This window comes from Macaca nemestrina, chromosome X (genome assembly GCF_043159975.1).
Source record: "Macaca nemestrina isolate mMacNem1 chromosome X, mMacNem.hap1, whole genome shotgun sequence".
In the NCBI taxonomy this organism is placed as follows: domain Eukaryota; kingdom Metazoa; phylum Chordata; class Mammalia; order Primates; family Cercopithecidae; genus Macaca; species Macaca nemestrina.
Window position 1 is genome coordinate 86,640,860 of NC_092145.1, and position 22,970 is coordinate 86,663,829.

The 22,970-nt window shown below is 41.1% G+C and overlaps 1 protein-coding gene across 3 annotated transcripts in view; it reads left to right on the forward strand.

The window, feature by feature from the left end:
• The window catches only part of LOC105476688 (oligophrenin 1), a 368,226-nt gene extending 352,520 nt beyond the window's left edge, over nucleotides 1-15,706 (forward strand). For 2 of the 3 annotated variants that reach the window (XM_011732840.3, XM_011732839.3), the window contains exons 22-25: nucleotides 1,523-1,688; nucleotides 2,751-2,801; nucleotides 6,923-6,964; nucleotides 8,216-15,704. In XM_011732840.3, coding sequence (XP_011731142.1) covers nucleotides 1,523-1,688; nucleotides 2,751-2,801; nucleotides 6,923-6,956 — 251 coding nt within the window. In that variant the 3' untranslated portion in view covers nucleotides 6,957-6,964; nucleotides 8,216-15,704. Of the gene's footprint in view, nucleotides 1-1,522; nucleotides 1,689-2,750; nucleotides 2,802-6,922; nucleotides 6,965-8,215 lie in introns of all 3 variants that reach the window. The other variant, XM_011732841.3, reaches the window with a different exon arrangement.
• The last annotated feature ends 7,264 nt before the right edge of the window (nucleotides 15,707-22,970 follow it).

Genomic DNA, 22,970 nt, shown 5'->3' on the forward strand with positions numbered 1-22,970 from the left:
GAGCATTTTTTCATGTGTCTGTTGGCTACATGAAGAGGAGGAGTTTTTATACTCATTTCCCAGATGAGGAAATTTACCGTCATAGAAGTGAAGTACCTGTCTAGGGTCCCACAACTTGGAAGCAGCAGAACAAGGTCTGAAAGCCAGGTCTACAAAATTCCAGACTCTGTCTCACTTAGAAGTAAGGTCAAGGGTTTGCCTTAATGGGGCAGTAGGCAGACCAGTTTGAGTAGAGTAGAACTGATAGTTAAAGTCCAGGGTTAGTGCTTGGGGCAATAATATGGGACCAGCTCAAGGAGGGCCTTGATTTTCCATGAAGGAGTTTAAACTTTTATCTTCTACATTTTAGAGCTGTTGGGAAAGTCTTTAAAGAACAGAAAAACAGTGTAAAAACACTTAAATTAAATTTTGTAGTTGTATTATGTAGATTCAATTTAGTATGTTCTTACATTTACTGTAAATGTTGTAGAAAAAAATGGATGAATATCAAGATCCACTAACACCCTTGCATAGTTGCGTACATGTCTGTTTCAGTATGGTCTTCATCAGGCCATGAGCACTTTTCGTGGACCTTTTTTTCACTTGATATTATTTTGTATGCCTGTTTTTGTTTTGACCTGGTCTAAATTTTTGGCAGTTCACACATAATATATATTGGTTAAATGCTTGTATGAATTGAATTTTTTGTTTAGCCTTTGTGGTTAGGTCTGATTTTTTTTCTGATAAGATGCATGCTTTTGTGCCAATTGCTTTTTCTTAAGGTTTTTTTTTGTTGTTGTTGTTGTTCCCCTCTTGGATTAGTCCATTTGGGCCTGTTCCCAAAAGCAGAATTACTGGATCAACAAGTATGAACTGTCTCATATGTATGATTTTGTATTTCATCCACATTGTTCCAGAATTCTTGATGCCCTCTAGATAAAATAAACCCAGTTCACATTACCACCTGCAATGTGTGAGTTTACCTGTTTCACTGTAGTCCTATTATAACCATCTTATTTAAAAGGTATTTATATTTATTTTGTACTGACAAGGAAACTAAAGACACAGAGGCAGGAAGGTGAGTTGGAAGACAACTGAAATAGTCAAGGCCTAAGTGAAAAGACCTGGATTTCAGTGATGATAAATTTAAACAATTCAAATTCATCATCATAAGACATTTAGTAAGCACCTATTATGTACCTGGCCCTGCACTAAATATATTAGTACCTGATTTAATCCTCCCACTATCTCTGTAAGATAATATATTGTGGATCTTTATTATATAGCTGGGGAAACTGAGACTTAGGTAATTGATATGACACACCCAAGATATCTGAAACTCCAGAGCTGGGGTTCAAATATAGTCTGAAGGGATAGTTGCCAGAAAAATTACAAAAAAAAAAAATAGCCAGAATTGTTAGTCACCAAGAAGAAATGGAGGCCAAGGAAGTTGGCCCAGGTAACTCTCATATTGGGTGCCTGTTCATGAGTTGTGTTCTGTTTGGCTAACCTTCCAAGTTCCTGGTGTCATTTTCTCTTCCAGGGGATGCCGACAGTTTCAGCAAAGTGCGGCCTCCAGGAGAAAAGCCAACCATCATCCGTCCCCCAGTGAGGCCTCCAGATCCTCCCTGCCGGGCAGCTACTCCCCAAAAGCCAGAACCAAAGCCAGATATTGTGGCTGGCAATGCAGGAGAAATCACATCATCTGTGTAAGTAAGGTTGTACCTCAAACTTGACTGAAGGCCTGTCCTAGGCCACTAGGAATGCTTTCAGGATCACCATATTAAGGGCATACAGTGCACAACCCTGGGGCATCCTTCACTTTGTAGTCTAGGGAAATATCATAGGCCAGCCCTGTTGGGAGTATCCCACTCAATGCTCAAAGCTGAGGGATTTCTCTAAAGTTGAAACCTTTGATTCTTAGTACCTGCTAGGAGACCCATTTTTCTTAACTTCCTTTATCTCTGTATGGTGATATTATTACCTTCTGATTTTAGCTTCCTTGGCTTAGGACATTTAAAAAGATTTTTCTTGTTATTTCTACTGGTTTTAAAAGTAATTTAATGAACAGATTCGTTCATTGTACTTATGCTTGAGGCTTTTATTTTAAGCAAAGGGTATGATTTAAAATTTTTTTTCAGAATGACTTTGGTTCCCCAGAGAGCCTCTTACAGGGTGGGAGCTGAGCTGATGTCCAACAGGCCTTCCTGAGGCTGGGCTGCAAGCCAAGGAACCAGGGAAGGAGCAGCTAGGGTAGGACCACAGCAGTGCTCAGGGACCAGCTTTGCTTGGCCACAACGCGCTTGCCTGTCCTCTCTTTATTGACTGGGACTGCTCTCAGTATACTGCTTCCTGGTCTTCCTTTTTCTTGTGTTTCTTGTTTTCCATAATTGTAAAATTGGAGAAAAAGAAGAACAAAGCCTCCACAGCTTTGACTAATTAGCTCAGTATATTTACAAAAAGCCAACAATTATACTTTGAAATCAAGACTGGTTTCATTTATTTTCCCCAAGAAGAGCCTGACTCGTCAGCATACTCAGAGCATTCTGAAGCAATGGGGATAAAGAGTGTCAGAGTGTCAGCTATGGCCTTAGGGGTGCCTATGGGCTCTGGGCCATTTCACATTCGGATGCGTAGGGCCTTTGCCAGCAAAGGCAGGGGCTGGCATTGGTGTCTCATCTGATTCAGAGTCTCCTGTCCTTTCTGTTGGCCACTGGTTCTCACATGTATACCAAAGCAACTCATGGGACTTGGTTGGCTTCTGTTTGCAGGGTGGCTTCCAGGACCAGGTTTTTTGAAACAGCTTCCCGGAAAACAGGAAGGTAAGAGATAGAGGTGGCAAAAGAGAAACCAAATCGCCTTTTAATAACTGCATCCTTAGCATACAATTGTGCTCACTCTAGCATTCTCTCTTTTTTTGTTTCTCTACAGATCTGTCTCTGTCTGTCACTTTCTCTCCCCCAACTCTGTCTCTCCATCCCTATCTGTCGCTCACCTGTTCACCTGTGTTGTCTATTTGTCTCTCTCATATTCTTTTTCTCACTTGGTGTCTCTGTCCTTTTCTTTTTCTTTTCTTTTCTTTCTTTTTTTTTGAGATGGAGTCTCACTCTGTTGCCCAGGCTGGAGTGCAGTGGCACGATCTTGGCTCACTGCAACCTCTGCCTCCCGAGTTCAAGTGATCCTCCCACCTCAGCCTCCCTAGTAGCTGGGACTACAGGTACGCGCCATCATGCCCAGCTAATTTTTGTATTTTCAGTAGAGACGGGGTTTTGCCATGTTGGTCAGGCTGGTCTCGAACTCCTGACCTCAGGTGATCCATCCGCCTCAGCCTCCCAAAGTGCTGGGATTACAGGCGTGAGCCACTGCACCCAGCCAGTGTCTCTGTCATTCTCAATCTCTTTCTGTTTCTCTGTGTTTCTCTGCCTGTGTCCCCCATAGTTGTCTTTATCTGTCCGTTTCTCTGTTCATGTCACTCTATATGTCTCTGTTTTTCTCTTCCTGTGTCTCTTTGTATCTCTTGTCTCTTTGCCTCTCCATTTCTTCATCTCTCTCTGTGCTCCTCTTTCTCTTTTCTGTCTCACAAGCACATATATATGTGCACACTTGTGTGTGCATGTGCATGCGAATACACACCAAGCAGTATCTCAAAGACTTTATACCCAATGTGGCTCTATTTTTTGTTAGTTTACTTATTTAGATTCCATTATATACTCAAAGGGCAGCTGACAGGGATATGTAGAATATTATACTCTAACATAAACAGCCTTTGGGCCCCCATTTCAAGGGTAGACACTGGACTTAGGCAATGGTTCTCAAACTGGCTGCACATCTAAGTCACCTGGAAACGTGGAGAAAAAGGTCACATATTCCTGGATTTCATTCTAGACCCACTAAAACAGAATCTCTAGTAGTGAGGCCTGGGAATATGACTTTTTGTTTTATTTTGTTTTTTCCCTCCCTCTCTTTCTTCTTTTCCATTAGTTTGTTATTAAAACTTCTCAAGTGCTGGTGCAGACTGTCCAAGGCCTGGAATTTAGGACCCTTTGGACTAGAACATCTGGAGAAATATTTGGTTAGCCTTCAGGGACACTTTTGCGAGTTTGATCCTTGTTGGTTATCAGAGAGTTTGAAATTGTTCTTCCTAACAGGTGACAGGAGCAGAACTCTTCTAGGTGGTCAGTTAAAAGCAGAACAATATACCTTTCCCAGCAGTGGAGTTGGGGTGGATTTGCCATCCTCTAGTCAAAGGGGACTATGGGGACTGACTCACTAGGACATGATTCTGCACAGCAGTTCATTCTAGCTCTGCTTGTCAGTGAGACACCTGGAACCTCAGGCTGGGCCAAATTCTCCTTCGACAATAATTTACCATTCATTCTACCGTAGCAGATGAAAGTCAGATCAAGGCACCAGATTTCTGTTACTGATAGCATGAAGATAAAAGTTTTCACCTCAGAAATTTTTAAAGTAAGCTTAACCAAATATCTCCCTTGAGAAAAGAAAAAAAGAAAAGAAAAGAAGAAGGGAGAATAAGAGAGTCTCAAATATTCTTAATAAGGTGGCCTATGCCTCCCTAGAATAAACCACTTGAGAAGTAAATAACAAGGAAATAGAACGATGTAAACTGGAATGAACTGAATATGTCTATAGGAAAGCTTTTTAGAGGAGGTGATATATGAGCTGGGGCTTGAAAAAAGAATAAAACTAGACAGAAACAATGTTGTGGGGGGAGTTATTGATCTGCAAGCTTGGACAGGAAACCAAGGCATTGAGAAGGAAATATGTAAGAAGCAGGAAGAAAGTCCAATAGAATTTTTAAGGCAGGTAGACTTACAAGAGGGAAGCTATAGCCAAACTGGTATTGAGAGTATGAAAAGATGAGTAGCCACTACCAATGGGCTGGGCTTTGTCAGCCAGTGCTCAAGGAAGCCTTAGATCAACCACAACCTACAAGGGCTATGACCAAAGCAGGCACTTCAGGCTAGAGTATCACTCTACTCACCCTGTGTCTGGTCTTCTAGAACCTAGATTTAATCCTGTTCTTTATTCCTAGATTCCATTTTGGCAGGAATGTAGGTAAGACCAAAGTAGGTACACCTGCTCTCCAGTATGTCGTGAGCTAACATCCTGGGTACCCACAGGCTCCTCCCACTCAGCATCCACATAGGGAAAGCATCCCTTCCATCTAGGCCTCCACCTTGTAACCACCACTTGCATCAGTGCTTCCACAGGCTGGCCTCTATTCAAGATCCTCAGACCAGTCACACAGTCAGTCCCATCTGTAGTCATTGTTGCTAAGTTCTTCTCTCATCTCTAATGAAAATGATGATTTTTTTAAACTTTGTCTTGCCCCTTTTTGGTCCCCATTTGTATACCTGACTACAGCCTAGCATTTGAATGACATCAACCCCTTATTCATTTCCCTTACACAATTTAAACATAATAACTAAGAAGAAAATGAGTAATGGCTCATCAAGAACATAAAGGAGGGAAGGACATTTCAAAGAGGCCCAACAGCTTATGGTTTCAGAAGTTATTAGCGTTCCACTTTGGCTAGAATGTGGCAGTGAAAAGAGGGAAGCTTAGCTGGGGGTGAGACCAGAAAGATGAATTGGAGCCAGATTGTGAAGGCATTGTATAACATACTAAGGTGCTTGGTCTTTATACTGCAGTCCATATGTGGATGAGTCATAGAAAGGGGGGAAGAACTTCAAGCATGACAGTCACATTCTGAGCTGACCAAGTTGTAGAAAGATCACTTTGGTAGTGGGAAAGATAGATGGGAGAGTAAAGGCTGGAGACCAGTTAAGGAGACTAATTGTCCTGGCAAGAGTCGGGGAAGCCCTGGCCTATGGCATTCCCAGTGGGAATGGAATAGAAGGGACAGATTTGAGAAAGACTCAATAAGACCTTGCTACGTTTTCAAACATGGAACATTGATGAACTGAGAAAGAGAAAAGTCTAACTTGGGCACTTAAGTAGATGGTACAATAATTAATCATGGAGAAGCAGGTTTTATGGGAAAGATGCCGTGCTCAATTTTGGACACAGTGATTTTGAAGACACAGTTGTTAAATTTGTACAAATTTTAAAAAGACACTTAGAGACTTAGGTAGAGATGTTCAGTGGGTAACTGCAACTTAGGCTAGCAGTTGGAGCGGGATGTACGTATACATAGATTTGGGGTACGTATACATAGATTTTGGTATATAGCGGGTGAGTACAACCACTATATAAGTCTTGGTGGGGGGGCTATTCACATACGCTACAATGTGAATAGTAGCCTGTTGCGGGGAGGTCCCTAGTGTTTGGTGGCAATTGAAACCATGGATGGGAATAAGATCCTCCAGGGAGTAAGTGTAAACAGACTGGAGAGAAGAGAAAAACAGAGGGTTGAAGACATAGCCCTGGGGACCAACTGTTACACGCAATGCTCTGGCCACACTATAGTGGGTTTCATTTGCCAAGATTTTCTCGTCCCCCAGCTGTCCCCAGACAAGGGTAATTTAGAACTAATCCAAGCACATCAAGAGGCTGGACAAGGTTGGTTTGGTCTTCTAGGCAAAGGAGGATTCATCTTTCACATGGTACTTGTCTGTGTCCTCACCCTTATCCCTGTTAGAGATCATCACAGTATGTAGTTTGTGGTCTGCAGCCAGCTTCCCTGGGTTCTCCAAGCTTCACATAGTCTGGTACTCAGAGAATTGTTCTGGTGCCTGAAAGATGTCTTCACGTCTGGGATGCTGGGCTCTTTAAGCCTGCCAGAGAAGGAGCCCCAACTATAAGCATGGAGCTAGATGTTTTGAAACATCTGGGCTGAATCACTTCTCCATTTTTCAAATGGCCTCTTTAGCACTGGCCTGGAAGGGTCCTCCATTCCCCCAATTTACCTTTCCAATCCTGATTTCTAGAATCTTAGTGAAATGTCTTTCTTTATCCACAGTTCTCAAGGCAGACTTCCTGGAGATGAAAGTTGAGGCTACAGGTATGTAGTCCCTATCCCTGATTACAGAACCTTGTTCCACATAAGCCTTCATTACGGGATCTGATATTTTGAGGACTGGAATAACATGTAGATCAGAAGGGTGGGAACTCACTTCTATGCCTCAGTTCATTACCCTATCACTGCATGACCCTTAAATTTAGTGACTTTCAATTCCAAGGTTTTGTGTGATTTTAAGTAACCTTCCTCTTTTGTTTCTTTTTTTCCTAGCCAAACTATGACATGCTTTCACAGATTGCCTTTGAATCAAATTTATTAAGAATCCTAGGCTGTGACATTTTGGGAAAGTACATTTCCTTCTCTGAGCCTCAGTTTCCCAGTTTCTAAAATGAGAAGGTTGGAACCTTCTAACTTTGACACCTCTCAGGCCTTTAAGGAAACCAGGAACCTCCTTTTTGATATTATAACAGATACCAAGAGGCTACCTTAGTATCTGTAGATGGATTCATTCCTACAGACCAAATCATTATTTCAGTCTTAGCCACCTGAACCTTCATTCTTAGTCCTTTATGTTTGTCCAATGCAAAGCACTTTCACATTCATTATTTCATTTGATGCATATCACATGCCAGGAGAAGGGAGGATAACATGTGTTCTAACTCAACAAATAAAGGAACTGAAGTTCAGAGGGGATAAGTGACTTGCAAAGGTCACAGGAGACTCAGATGTCAGGGAAATTCCTTTCTCTACTGTAGGAGTTCTGATTGTTTGACTATCAGATTGCTGGCATGATGTGACCTGATACACACATAAATGAGATCCAAGTATCTGGAGCTTGGCTTTTCATGTGCTCCCTAACCTTCTTTTTTTCCCCGTCACTGCCAGTCCTCAGAGGTCCATGAGAAGATAAACTTCTCCTTATCAGCCCCTGTGGAGGTGAAGTCCCTGTTAAAAGGAAGTTTGTAGTTATTGTACGACCATAAAGGCAGTGGGCATGATGTGGGAAGTAATCTCAGAGGTCCTAGTATCAGGCTTCTATTTCTCCATGTAGATTTTGGGGAATTTGAGTCTAGGTCAAAGGCACAAAGTGTCCAACCCTGGTCATAGCACCATCTTAGGCCTGTTTCATGAGATCTGACTTGTAAGAGCCTTTGCCCAGCAATCCCCTGTTGCTCAGAAGATGAGTTACCAATTATAGGCTTACCTACCTACCAAGAGAAGCCCCACTTGTCAGTGGCTGGTAACTATTTGACCAGTCCTCACTAATTCCCTACTCTCTTCTTTCTCTTTCAGGTTTTAAAAGCTTTGGCCTCAGAGGACCCTTTGCAGGTTCTGAAACAGTCTTTCTTCTTCAAACCTTTGTGTGCGGAGTCATTTTGTGTTGAAGAGCAGCTCCTTCCTAGCCTTGCACTTTCAGGCTCTCTCTGGGAGACCATAAAATAAGGAGCATATGTCCTAGACAGTTGTTTATATCTCCTTTGTATTCAGTCTTCATCCCCTCAGAAGGTCTGTTTTGAGTTCCTGTAACACTGTGAAGAGCTGGACTCCCTCAAGCCAGACTCTGCCAAAACCAAGATATCCACTTACCTGAGTCGAAGAGGGGAGCTCAGTTTTCAACTCTACCCTGAACTTCCTGCTTCCTCAGAGGGCCATTGAACTCTGAGAGTTTTGGGGGTAAAGACTGATCTCAGGGGTCTTACCTTGAACTGAAGGCCACTTGAGTTGGGGCCATTGCTTACCTTGGTTGGAGGGAAATAGAAATGTTTGCTGAACATTGGAGAATCTCAACATGTCTCCTACTGAGGATATGGACACTGGTGCCATGTCGGTGCTCTGGTGCTGCAGTATGTTTCCAAGAGCCTGCCTGCTCCTGCGGGGCCATGAGTGGGATGAGTGATGCCCCCACAGCCCCTCCATGTGGACTTAGGAAGGTGGCCTTCCTGCTCTTACACGCAGCCACTTAGGACAAATCTGCAAAGCATGTTTTGCATGTCAAAGCCTAGGTCTATTTGGATTATTCTTTCTCCTTTTTTTTTTTTTTTTTTATTTTTTGACAGCTTCCTTTCCAAGCAATCAAGAAACAAACAAAAGCTGAACACATTTCTTTAAAAAAAAAGGGAGACTGTGTTTGGTCCTGCAGGAGTTCTATTTTGGGGTCAAATGCTAGAAAAATTGTTCACATGGATTGAGGCCAGGCAGCTGTCACTGTTGCTTCATGTTTGCCTTCTGCACATAAACTATTTTATCTCCTGAAAAAAGCAGTTCTTAACCCAGTGTCCATGGACTCAGAAACTCCATGAAGCCCCGGAGATGGTATGCACAATTCCATGACAACATGCCCTTTCTGGGGAGATAATCCATAATGTTCTGCTAAATTTCAAATGGGCTTGTGACCCAAAAAAGTTAAGAACCACAGCACTTGAGTAAAATACCCTTTTTGCAATCCATATAAGCCCTTGATTGGAAGGGCTTTTCAAAATCATTTAGTCTAACTGCCCAGTTTCCAGTTGGGGGAACAGAGGCAGAGCAAGGTAATGATCACACCAGGACAAGATCTCAGGTCCCGGGCTCCTATGCAAGTTTTTTTTCCCATTGTATCACACTTATCTAGCAAGGGACCTTGTGTTTTGTGGCTTTAATGGCCATCATTTCTGGGGGTTGGCTTTTACCCTGTTTCTTGAGTATTTGTCACCAAGTGAAAAATGTTAAGACATAATCCCCTGCCAGGTCCCTTTCATTTGCTATCTCTATTATTGGAAAGGACCTAAAAATTGGTGTAATGGGGCAGAAATCTGAGGAATGGACATTTCTGATTCCTGTTTGTTGAAGGGAAGTTGCTGGAAAGAGCATCGGTACTTGTTTCTGTGCAGATGCCTGGGCCATAGCTTGTCTGTAGAGTCTGTATAATTATAATGTGGCCCAGTGTGAGGGAAAGAGCTTTCCTACTTGCACTCTTCTACCAAGGCCCTATTAAGTGCACTGAGTATAGTACTGACAGAGAAACCTAGATAAAGAGATAGAGAGTGAGTGCATGCACACTTATGCGCAAACCCCACTCAGAAATGCATTTGGAACAGTGCTACTGAAAGGCAGTAGTCATTTTCAAGACTGAATTCCAAACATGGTTTATTGGTGAGTTAGGAACATGTAAGGCCAAGTACACTGAGAGCCTTTTTGAAAGTAATTGAGTGGAAATTTGAAGCCATTCTAAATCAAGGCATATCCAGGTGGCCCAATTGAACCCTCTCCACTGTACCCAGTCTCAAAGGCCAGGTTGCTAAGAAACCAGGAGTAAAAGAGTCAAGTCACCATCATTTACCCTGCTGCTTGCCCCCAACAGTAGTTTCTGTGAGGACTTACTGACCTCACCTAGTAAGTGGTTTTATTTTTAAGCCCTGGTTTCAGGGCTGTGGCCTCCCTGCTCTATCCTGAATAAAGCAGACAGGTGTGCAGCTTTTGGCCGTGAAAGCATGGCTAATAGGGCCACAGTCCCTTTAAAGAGACATGGTTTGACTCTGATTTTCTTGGGGGAAAATGCCACAATCACCAATGCAAACATTGGAAGATTATTGAGAGCCCTAGAAAGTTGCTGTGATCCCAGTAGAAAATATGTCCCAGAAATGTCATGAGATTGCTGTGTGTTGCCTGGGACACAGATCAAGGGCCTATTGTGGAGAGCTGAGGACCACCAGTCTGCCTGGAGGCCAGGGAGCAGTGGCTGAGTAGCTCTGCCCTTGCTCTGGTCTGTACCTTAAGAATGTCAAAGAATGAATCTCAGCGCCTCTCTTTGGCACTCTGACTTAAAGTGCAAAAAGCTCCTGTGCTGAGGCATGCTATCATGGAATGAGACTGGTTTGGCCTAGGCTTGATGAATGGGTAGTCGTTTTGCAGAGGCTATGGGAAGAGGGTGATAATAGAAGAGTGGCAACTATAGGAAATTATCAACATACCTTGGCCAGCAGGTTAGAGAATCTGGCAATGGATGAACTGAAACTGATGAACTGGCAGGGATAACAAAGAACCTAGCATTTATTAAGCACATATTTATTAAGTGCTCAGTGTTTCATATACATGCAAGTATTATTCTCAGTTTACAGAGAAAGAAATTATGTCCCAGGGGCTAAAGCAACCAGCTCAAGGATACATAGAAAGTAAATAAAAGAACTGTGATTTGAATCCAGGCCACTTTTAGCCCATGCTGTTTTCCCTTTGCCACACTGTGGTAGGTGTTTGAACAGAGGCCACATTGCTAGACTTGGCATGACTCTTGACTCTTGCCTGCCTATGAAATATTGAAAGGCAAACATTTGAAGGAGGGAGGGGATGCAGGTTCAGTTTATATGGAAATGCAAACTGGGCTGGAAGATATTGCTGAGTTAGGCTTTCTCTTCATATTGAGCTTACACATTTGGTAATGTTTGTAAGATGATCATCTAATTTTATTTTGTGAAGTGAAGGATTTGTGTTTTAGTTGGTAATTGTTAAGTCCTTGCCTTGCCATTTTTCAAAAAGTAAAAAGGTCCTCACAGGTGTCTCCGTACTTCGCCAAGGTTGTAGCATGGGCAGTTTCAGTTTCAGCCTAAGAGACTGGTGACATCCACAAATGCAGTTTTAGAAGGAGAAAAGGTCTTGGTGCCTCTGCAGTACTTGATGTATTGGGGTCAAATCTCTACAAATTTTTCTGTGGTGATAGCAAAATCAAGAGGTGGCTTACGAAAAGAAATACTGAATTTTTATTTTTGAAGTTTTTGTTTTTTAAAAGGTTGGGGGTGTTCAGTCACTGAGGGACAAAACTTAGCATCTAATTTCAATTATAGTGTCATGAAGAGTATTTCTAAAGTAATTGGTTATCATGGGAAAGTATTCTCTTTTCAAGGAGTTCTTTGATTCTGTAATAACTAGAACAAATAAAGTAGTAAAAGAAGAAATAGTTCTGTGACTAGGAAAAAATTGCTTCTGAGAGAACGTAGATCAATTATACTACTTTTAAGGTAGCTGCAGATAAGTGGCCTTGACACATTACAAGCCCAGAAAAAGTGTCAGAAATAATAAAAAATTTCAGAGAGAATCAAGATACCTTAAAGATAAGTTTTCAATAAAGAAAAGCCTTCATTTTCCTGGGGGAAATGAAGCACTTGATGCCAAGGGCATTAGTAGAGGGCTAGAAAGAGTGTCTGTGTGAAAGACATATGCTATATCAAAATAATAAAACAAATGAGATCCTGGGGCTCATTCATGTGACTTTCAATAAAGTATGTAGACTGTCTAATATAAGTGGCCTCCATCTGCAGTTTTGTCATGGAAACAATATTTGAGCATATCTTTGAGACATGATGGTACATGGAACCACTCACTACCTACTGCTTGTGTTGACGTCTACAAATCTAAGGAAACCTAGGTAAAGAGTTCTTTTGCACCTAGGAGTCTCCATTTATAGTTTACTTTGAACAATGGCCTCACAGTTCTCTCAGCCTTCACAACATCATTATGTGACAGGTGACAGGCCCATTTTACAGATAAGGAAACTTGAGGCTTAGGGAGCTGAGAAATAATTTGTCCAAGATTATACAGCTAGGTTAACTGGAAACTACAGAGGCCTTCCCATTTCCATTTTTAATACAATTCACAGCCCCCAGTAGTAAAGAAAAGAAATCCCAAAGGTAAATGGAGAAGATTATTAGAAATAGGAATGATAAACATCTTTAAGTCTTGCTACTCAAAATGTGGTTCATCATCAGCCTTGACATAAGCATTACCTGGGAGCCTACTGGAAATGCAGATTCTCAGGACCCACTCCAGCATCTGGAATCAGAATCTGTACTTTCACAAGATGCCCAAGAGACTCCTATGGACATTAAAGTATGAGAAGCACTGATATGAGGTATTTGAGACAGCAAAGCAGCTTGAGGAAGGAGTCCTTTTGGTGAGACAAAGACCAAAAGTGGTGGATAAGAATGGTCTGGTATGTTGGGAGTGGGTACAAAGATTGAGTCCATAGCTACCTGTTTTTTTTGCATTCCTTTGACATGTGCTTTGATGACAAAGTTTCTCCACCTCAAAGAATAGTGAAACCAGCCTGGGGAATAAGAAGACTGAAAAGTACTTGGCTTTCAAATCTCTGAGCAGTAGAAGCAGTGGAAAGACAACATGAGGACATGGGAAGAGCTCCTTTCAGGAGCCCTCAGGGTCCAGAATCAGCGCTATCATTGCCTCCCCTTAATGTTGAGCAAATCCCTCTCCCTCTCTAGGCCTCAAATTCTCTGCCTTTAAACCAGGTACTCTCAAAGGATCTTTTCAGCTTTGATATTCTGTTATTTTGTGATGTTAATTATAGCACAGCCTACATTGTAATGAAAACATGGGCAACTCCACTGACCTTTTTCTGGCCATAGTTTCACATCTTCAGTTTACATAAGAAGGGGTAATTCAGGAGGAAAGTTCACAGTCATGGCAAACCAACATGAGTGGAAACCATAGGGAACTAGAAGGGGCATGATCTAGGTAGCCAGCTTGAAATTGCCCAGTATTTTAATTAAAGTATAACGAGGCATCCAAACTGCTTTGAACAAGCTGCTGCTTCATACCACATGCTGACAAGTCAATTTGTGTATTCTAAATAAGCTGTACTTTGAATGATTCATAAATTCCTCTGACTTGGGTCTTTTGAGGGGGCAAAAGGGACTTACAAAACAGGAAATACTACCACTCCCTGCATCTGCCACTCATCTTCAGGTGATTCTGATGTCCATTAGTTAAAGACCACTGACTATAACCTAATCAATTAGAGATGGAGAAACATACTGAGGGGGTAAGGGTCTTGCTTAAGGCCACACACCAGAGCCAGGGGCGGAAAACAGGTGCTCAGAGTACTACTAGCACAAGGATTTTTCAACACTACTTTTTTGGGTGATCACCAATATCAAGATACCTGCTTCCAGTGGCAGGGCACACAATGGGGAGGACTGATAGGCTTCCCATCTGGGTGCTTTGTTTTCATCACATGTTCATGCTGATTGCTTCATTTGAACCTTAACAGACATATCATCTAGTCAGAGCAAAGATGATTATCCACATTTTAATGAGGTTCAGAAAGGTGACATAACTTGCCCAAGATCACATAGCTGAGAAATAAGACTGTGCCCTCGGTTGTCAGATTTCTTCTATGCTGCCCTGCTTCTCTAGGGGAGGAGACGCAGCACTCCAAACTCTTAGCTCTTAATTGCTTCGATTCAATTACTTCAAAACAGATTACTTTTTCCTTTTGGAACATATAACAGTGTATGACTTGAAACTTTGCAGAGCATCCTTAATGTCCCTTATTTTGTCCTCATAATATCTCCCTAAGGTAGGGAGCACAAGGTATTTTTGCCCCAATTTGATGAATGTACAAGTTGAGGCCAGAAGCATTGTATTAGTGTTCTATTGCTGCTGTAAAAAATTATCGCAAGTTTAGTAGCTTTGAAAAACATCCTGTATTTATCTCACAGTTTCTGTAGGTCAGAAGTTTGGGATAGCATGGCTGGATTTTCTGCTTACGGTTTCACTGAGCTAAAGCCAAGGTATCAGCCAGGCCTGTGGTTGTTATCTGGGGCTTGGGTTTCTCTTCCAAGCTCACTGGTTGTTCTGTGACTAAAGTCCCCATTTCTTAGACATCTCTGTTGTCAAGCCAGCAACATTTCAGTCCTTTTGCTTTCTCTTCTCTTGCATCTTTCTGACTTCCCCTCTTCTGCTTCTGCTGTTAAGGCCTCGCCCCTTCATTGGGGTAATTTCATTGGGTTTACCCCAATAATCCAGGATAGTCTCCCTATGTTAAGGTCAATTGTAACACTAATCACATCTTCGATATTCTTTTTGCCATGTAATCACAGTCATGGGGAGTAGGACATAGAATCTTCTTAGGGGCCATAATAGCTGCTTACAACAGGCATGAAGTAGCTGCCAACAGAAGCCCTGCCTTTCAGTCTGAAGGCACATGGTTGTGAAACCTTAATTTTAGGGAAGAATAAAATGATCATTTACATGTCACCTACATGGGCGGTTAGAAACCCCAGGGTTGTTCAACCTCTCCCATCTCTCAAATACACACAGAGACAATTCGGCAGCACATCAAAGGAAGTAGTAGCAGGAGTGCAAGGGGGGGATCTGTAGCAGCCGATGGTATTCCTAGATAGTACCTTGATGCTGGTGACCAGTCACTTAATTAGTCTCCTTCTATCTAGATACTGGGGGAAAGGGGGAGAAACAGTTTCCCCAAAGGCCCAACATGAGAAGTGTGCTTCCCATTGATGTATCTGTTGGCCATTACAGCTAACACATGGTGTCTACTACAGGATAGATGTGTTTCTAAGTGCTTTTCATGGGTTCACTGGATTTGTTCCATTTTAGTAACATTCCTATGAGGTAGGTACTGGTATTAGTCCCATTTTGTAGGTGAGAAGACATGGGATGTTATGTCATTTGTCCAAGTACTTGTAGTCAGGAAATAAGAAATACAGGATTCAAATCCAGACCATTTCCTTAACTAATCACCTGGGAAAGTCTTAATCCACCAACCTGGGGAAATTCTCCTATAGAACAGATTGAAGCCAGATTGATTTCATAGTTCCTCATACCTTTAATCCTCCAAGCTTGCCCCTGGGGTCCTGGCATTCTGGCAGCACAAATCAGCACTGCTGAGCCTACTGAAGGATTATTTTAAATTTATAGACTAGCTGGGTTTTATAAGGCTAATGGAATGCATAGTGAAGGTGACAGACCTTTTCTCAGAGGCTGGAAGAAAAGGAGACTGTCAGTGCAAGCAAGGCGGCCCCAGGAATGCCCTCTTTAGAGCAGTATTTTCACTTGGGGGCTTCCCATGATATATGGGATCTTCCTAAGAGTTTTTAATATTGGTATAAAATTCAAACATAAGTGTTGGTTATTCTTTGTGTATTGATACATATTTTTTTTTTACATATTTTGAGGTACATGTGATATTTTGTTACATGCATAAAATGTGTAATGATGAATTCAGGGTATTTGGGATATCCATCACCTTGAGCATTTATCATTTTGATGTGTTGAGAACACTTCAAGTCCTCACTTTTAGTTATTTGAAAATACATCGTTAACTACTCACCCTACTCTACTATCAAACATTAGAACTTATTCCTTCTATCTAGCACGTATTAGTACCCATTAACCAAACTCTTCATCCTCCCCTCCCTCACCATGTTTCCCAGCCTTTGGTAACTATCCTTCTACTCTCTACCTCCATGAAATCGACTTTTCTTTTAGCTCCCACGTATGAGTGAGTGCATGAGATACTTGTCTTACTGTGTCTGGCTTAACATAATGACTTCAAGTTCCATCCACGTTGCTGCAAATGCAAGGATTTCATTTTGTTATGGCCAAATAGTATTCCATTGTGTACATATACTGCGTTTTATCCATTCATTCATTGGTGGACAGTTAAGTGATTTCATATCTTTATTATTGTGAATAGTGCCTTCTTGATTTTTCTTTCAGCTATTCTCTTTTTCTTCTTTCTTTCTTTCTCTTTCTTTTCTTCTTTCTTTCTTTCTCTTTCTTTTCTTCTTTCTTTCTTTCTTTCTTTTTCTTTCTCTTCTTTTTCTTCCTTTCTCTCTCTCTTGCTCTCTCCTTCCTTCCTTCCTTTCTTCCTTCCCTTCCTCCTTCCCTCCTTTCTTCCTCTCTCTCTCTTGCTTTCTTCCTTTCAACAGGGTCCCACTCTGTCACCCAGACTGGAGTACAGTGCTGTGATCATGGCTCATTGCAGCCTCAACCTCCCTGGGCTCAAGCAATCTTCCTGCCTCAGCCTCCCAAGTAGCTGGGACTACAGGCACGTGCCACCACAGCTGGCTAATTTTTTGTATTTTTTGTAGAGACAGGGTTTTGCCATGTTGCCCAGGCTGGTCTCAAACTCCTAGGCTGAAGCCATCTGCCTTCCTTGGCCTCCCAAGGTGCTGGGATTACAGGCGTGAGCCACTGCGCCTAGCCTCAGTTCTTTATTGGTGTGTAGAAATACCGCTGACTTTTGTATGTTGATTTTGTATCCTGTAACTTTATTGAATCTACCAGTTCTAAGAGGTTTTTTACTTTGATGGAGTCTTTTAGTTTTTCTAAATATAAGATTGTGTCATCTGCAAATTAGGACAATTAGACTTCCTCTTTTCCAATTTGGATGCCATTTATTTCTTTCTCTTGCCTGATTGCCATTGCTATGACTTCCAGTACTATGTTGAATAGGACTGGTGAAAGTGGGCATCATTTAATTTCAGTTATTGGAGGAAGGCTTTCAGCCTTTCCCCATTCAGTATGATGTTAGCTGAAGGTTTGTCATATGTTTTATTATGTTGAGGTATGTTCCTTCTATGCCTAGTTTGTTGAGAGTTTGTATCATGAAGAGATGTTGAATTTTATCAGATACTTTTTCTGTATCTCTTGAAATGATCATATGGATTTTGTCCTTCATTCTGTTGATGTGATGTATCACATTTATTGATTTGTGTGTGTTGAACCACCCTTGTATTCCTGGGATAAATCCCACTTGTTCATGGTGTATTATATTTTTGATGTGATGTAGGATTCAGTTTGCTAGTATTTCATTTAGGATTTTTATGTCAATGTTCATCAGGGATATTGGCCCTTAGTTTAATGCTTTTGTTATATCTTTGTCTGATTTTGTTATCAGTGTAATACTGACCTTATAAAATGAGCTAGAAAGAATTTTCTTCTTTTCTATTTTTTTGGGGGGGATAGTTTGAGGAAAATTGGTGTTAGCTCTTCTTTATAAATTTGGTAGAATTTGGCAGTGAAGCCATCAGGTCCTGAGATTTTCTTTGTTGGGAGTTTTTTGTTGTTGTTGTTTGTTTGTTTTCTGATTCAATCTTGTTATTGTCTGTATTTTACTTCACCCAAATAACCATGGTTGGCCTTTAATAAGTACTCAATACTAACCAGTAGTGGCAGTAGTAGTAGTAGTAGTAGTAGCAGTAGTAGTAGTAGTAGTACGTGGCAGCAACAGCAGCCACTGTGGTAGTGATAGCAACTGCCTTATCTACTATCCAGGAATGGAATCTTCTCTTTATCCACTCAGGGCTGGTGGATTGAACTCTACCAAAGATTTTTCCAAATGTTATCCACAACTTGATTCTTAAATTCCTCAATATGGTATAACCTGCCTGACTGGAAAATGTCATGTCCCTTGGCCCTGTTACTAGCCATCCTGCCCCCACCACCCTATCTAACCTGTTCCTATACCTGGACCAGTTCCCTCCATCATTGTTCTTCTTTTCATGTGGGAGTTTAATGCCAAAACCCGGGCCCAGCTACTTTGCTCTGTGCATTTGCCAACAGTGAAGCCTGGAGGATGCTTATATTTTGAGGTCTGAGAAGTGTTCCTTCTTTTTACGATAGTTCAGGTCCTGGTAGTGTGGCTTAGGAGCCTTCACCCTCCTGAGCACTCATTTGCTATTCTGGGGAGTGGCTATCTCTCCCACACTCACCTACCCTTTTTTCCTCCTACATTTTGTACTCCTGCTGTTGTTACAATTGTGCTATGGATGTTCCTTCAAAGGTACTCAGTGAGGGGGTGGGTAGGTCCTGTAGGAGAGAGAAGCACTACCCTCCTACTGGCTGATTTCACACTTAATTGGATATTAACCTTAGACTCTTGGCTGTCCAAGGTATATTTATATTCAGCAAGAAACCATGTTATTTTTCCTTAAGTGAAGAAGAAATCACAAAATGCCTTAAGAAATGAGTCTAAAGATCCTTTAAATGGATTTGAGCTCTGGGAATAAAGCATAGACAGCTAAGCAGGTAGGCTACTCCTACTGTGACATAGTGGGGAGGGGACTTAGCCTGCTATGGCTTGAATGTGTTCCCCAAAAAGCATGTGTTAGGCCAGGTGCAGTGGCTCATGCCTGTAATCCCAGCACTTTGGGAGGCCAAGGTGGGCAGATCACTTGAGGTCAGGAGTTCGAGACCAGTCTGGCCAACATGGCAAAACCCCATCTGTAACAAAAATATGAAAAATTAGCTGGGCATGGTGGCACACAACTGTAGTCCCAGCTACTTGAGAGGACTAGGCATGAGAATCGCTTAAACCCGGGAGGTGGAGGTTGCAGTGAGCCACGATTGCACCACTGCACTCTAGCTTGAGTGACAGAGCAAGACTCTGTCTCACAAACAAAACAAAACAAAACAAAACAAACAAAAAAGCATGTGTTAGAAATTTAATCTCTAGTGCAGCAATGTTGGGAAGTGAGGCCTAATGAGAAGTATTTAGTTCATGAGGGCTCCACCCTCATGAATGGGTTAATGCTGATTATAAAAGGGCTTGAGTTTGTAAGTTTGATTCCTTATTCTCTGTCACCTTCTCTTGCCCTTTCACCTTCACCATGGGATAACACAGCAAGAAGGTCCTCACAAGATGTCAGTTCCTTAATCTTTGACCTCCCAGCCTACAGAACTGTGTGCCAATAAATTGCCGTTCACAGTAAATTACCCAGTTTCAGGTATTCTGTTAAAGCAACATTAAACAGACTAAGACACCCTCTTTGCTCCACCTCCAGCAGCATAGCACACCCAGTGAAAAGTTGCATTCCCAAATACCAACTCAATCCTGGGTTTTGGGGGCTTTGGGTATTAGAAAAGTTTTCAGTAATGAAAATATGCCATCTTTGCATAGGCTAAGGAGTCCCACAGGCCTCCATGGCTATCTTGGCCTTTTCCATTTATTCACTGTGTGACTTTGGACAAGTAATACTCTTTCTGGATCTCAATCTCTATAAAGAGTGTGCCCAGTGCCTAAAGTAAGCTGGGAATCAGGAAGGTACAGGGCCACCTCTAGTCTATATGGAGCCTTTGTGTTATTTGGAAAAGGCACTCCTTGCTCAAGACATTTTATGGGCATCTGCCAGATAATTGTAATAAATATATATCTTCAATAGAAATGTGAGAGGCACCCCTAGATGTGACCATCCCAAGTGTATTCATTGGAAGATGCTCAGAAGAGCAAAGGAGGTGAAATAATCGTAGGACTAACTGGGGCATTAATGAGTGTGCCTCAGATCCATCTAAGGTCTATAAGGTCATTCTATAGATCAAAGCCCATGTGACTCAGGAAGGAGTTATGGAGGCTTAGTGGGAAGGAGGGGCTTTGGATTTTTAATTCAAATTAGAAATATACTTACATTTTCAAATCCCCCAAAAATCTTTAAGATGCTGATTGGCAGCTGAGGAAAAAGAATAGTCAATAGAGGAGGGAAAGGACCTCTGCTAATTTCTTACTTAATGCTCATAAAAGCCTTGGGAGAGGTAGTGTTATCCAATTTTAGATATGAGGAAACTGAGGCTTTGGAAAGTTAAATAATTTACTTCAGATTACATAGATATTAATTGATGGTGTTGGTATTTGACCTCAGTTGTGTCTAACACCAAAAATAGTGCTTTCCCTTTTCTGTGTTGGCCAGTTTTCCAGAGAACCAGAGAAGAGGACACACACATACACACACACACACACACACATATATATATATATAAAAATATATATATATATATTTTATATATTTAATCTTTTAGAGATATTGCAGGTTTGGTTCCAGACCACCACAATAAAGCAAATATTGCAATAACTTATGTCACATGAATTTTTTGGTTTCCCAGTACATATAAAAGTAATGTTTACACTATACTATAGTCTACTAAGAGTGCAATAACCTGATGTTTAGAAAAACAATGTACATCCCTAATTTAAAAATACTCTGTAACTAAAAAATGCTAACAGTCATCTGAGCCTTCAGCAAGTCGTAACTTTTTAATGGTGGAAGGTCTTATGTGAAGGTTGATGGCTGCTGACTGCTCAGGCTAATAGTTACTGAAGACTGGGGTGGCTGTGTCAATTTCTTAAAATAAGACAACTATGAAGTTTGCCACATCAATTGACTCTTCCTTTCAGAAAAAAATTCTCTGTAGCATGTAATGCTGTTTGATAGCATTTTACCCACAGTAGAACTTCTTTCTAATTTGGAGATAATTATATTAAACCTTACCACCACTTTATCAACGAGGTTTACATAATGTTCTAAATTCTTTGTTGTCGTTTCAACAATGTTCATGGCATCTTCACCAGAAGCAGATTCCATCTCAAGAAACCACTTTCTCTGCTCATCCATAAAAGGTAACTTCTCATCTGTTAAAGTTTTATTATGACATTACAGCAATTCAGTCACACCTTCAGGCTTCATTTCTAATTCTAGTTTTCTTGCTATTTCTACCACATCTTCAATTACTTGTTCCACTGAAGTCTTGAACCCTTCAAAGTCACCCATGAGGGTCAGAATCAACTTTTTCCAAACTCCTGTTAATGTTGGTATTTTGACCTACTCCCATGGATCAAGAATGCTGTTAATGACATCTAGAATGCCGAATCCTTTCCAGAAAGTTTTCCATATATTTTCCCAGGTCCATCAGAGAAATTAATATTTATGTCAGCTATAGCCTTACAAAATGTATTTCTTAAACAATAAGACTTGAAAATCAAAATTACTTCTTGATTTGGCGGCTGCAGAATGAATGTTATGTTAGCAGGCATAATAACAACATTAATCTCCTTGTACATCTCCATCAGAGCTCTTAGGTGACAAGGTGCATAGTCAATGGGCAGAAATATTTTGAGAGGAATCCTTTCTTCTGAGCAGTAAGTCTCAACAATGGGTTTAAAACATTTGGTAAACCATGCTGTAAACAGATGTGTTTTCATATAGACTTTGCTATTCAATTTATAGACAATAGGCAGAGTAGATTTAACATAATTCTTAAGGGCCCTAGTATTTGCAGAATGGCCAGTGAGCATTGGCTTCAACTTAAAATCACCAGCTGCATTAGCCTGTAACAAGAGAGTCAGCTTGTTCTTCGAAGTTAACATTGACTTCTCTCTAACTACATAGCTACATGACATCTCTTCCAATATGAGGCTATTTCATCTGCATTGAAAATTTGTTGTTTACTGTTGCCCCTTTATCAATTATCTTAGCCAGATCTTCCGGATAACTTGTGCAGCTTCTAAATCAGCACTTGCTGCTTCACCTTTCACTTTTATGTCATGGAGATGGTTTCTTTCCTTAAACATTATGATCCAACCTCTGTTAGCTTCAAACTTGTCCTCTGTGTCTTTCTCACCTCTCTCAGCACTCATAGAACTGAAGAGAGGGCCTCACTCTGGATTAAGCTTTAGCTTAATAAGCGAATGTTATGGCTGGTTTGATCCTCTCTCCAGACCACCAAAAGTTTTTTCATATCAGCTATAAAGCTGTTTTGCTTTCTTATCATTTGTGTGTTCGCTGGAGTAGCATTTTAAATTTCCCTTAAGAACTTTTTTTATATTATTTTTTATTTTTTATTATTATTATACTTTGAGTTCTAGGGTACATGTGCATAACGTGCAGGTTTGTTACATATGTATACTTGTGCCATGTAGCTGTGCTGCACCCATCAACTCGTCAGCACCCATCAACTCGTCATTTACATCAGGTATAACTCCCAATGCAATCCCTCCCCCCCCCGCCCCTCCCCATGATAGGCCCTGGTGTGTGATGTTCCCCTTCCCAAGTCCAAGTGATCTCATTGTTCAGTTCCCACCTATGAGTGAGAACATGCGGTGTTTGGTTTTCTGTTCTTGTGATAGTTTGCTAAGAATGATGGTTTCCAGCTGCATCCATGTCCCTACAAAGGACACAAACTCATCCTTTTTGATGGCTGCATAGTATTCCATGGTGTATATGTGCCACATTTTCTTTTTTTTTTATAATATTAAAATTATAATTTTTTATCATTGTGAATGATTTTCCACAATCTATCAACCTATTGCCATTTTTGTCCAATTGCCATTTCTAGTCAGTTGGTAAAAAAAGAGAAACCAAGTCCAGAGCTAAACATTTTGTTATAAGTTCTATTTACTTACTATAATCTTCAAAGACGTCTTGAAACTTCTTAGTAAACTGGATGCTCTCATCATGTATAGCTGAGGTCTTACTTTTTTTTTTTT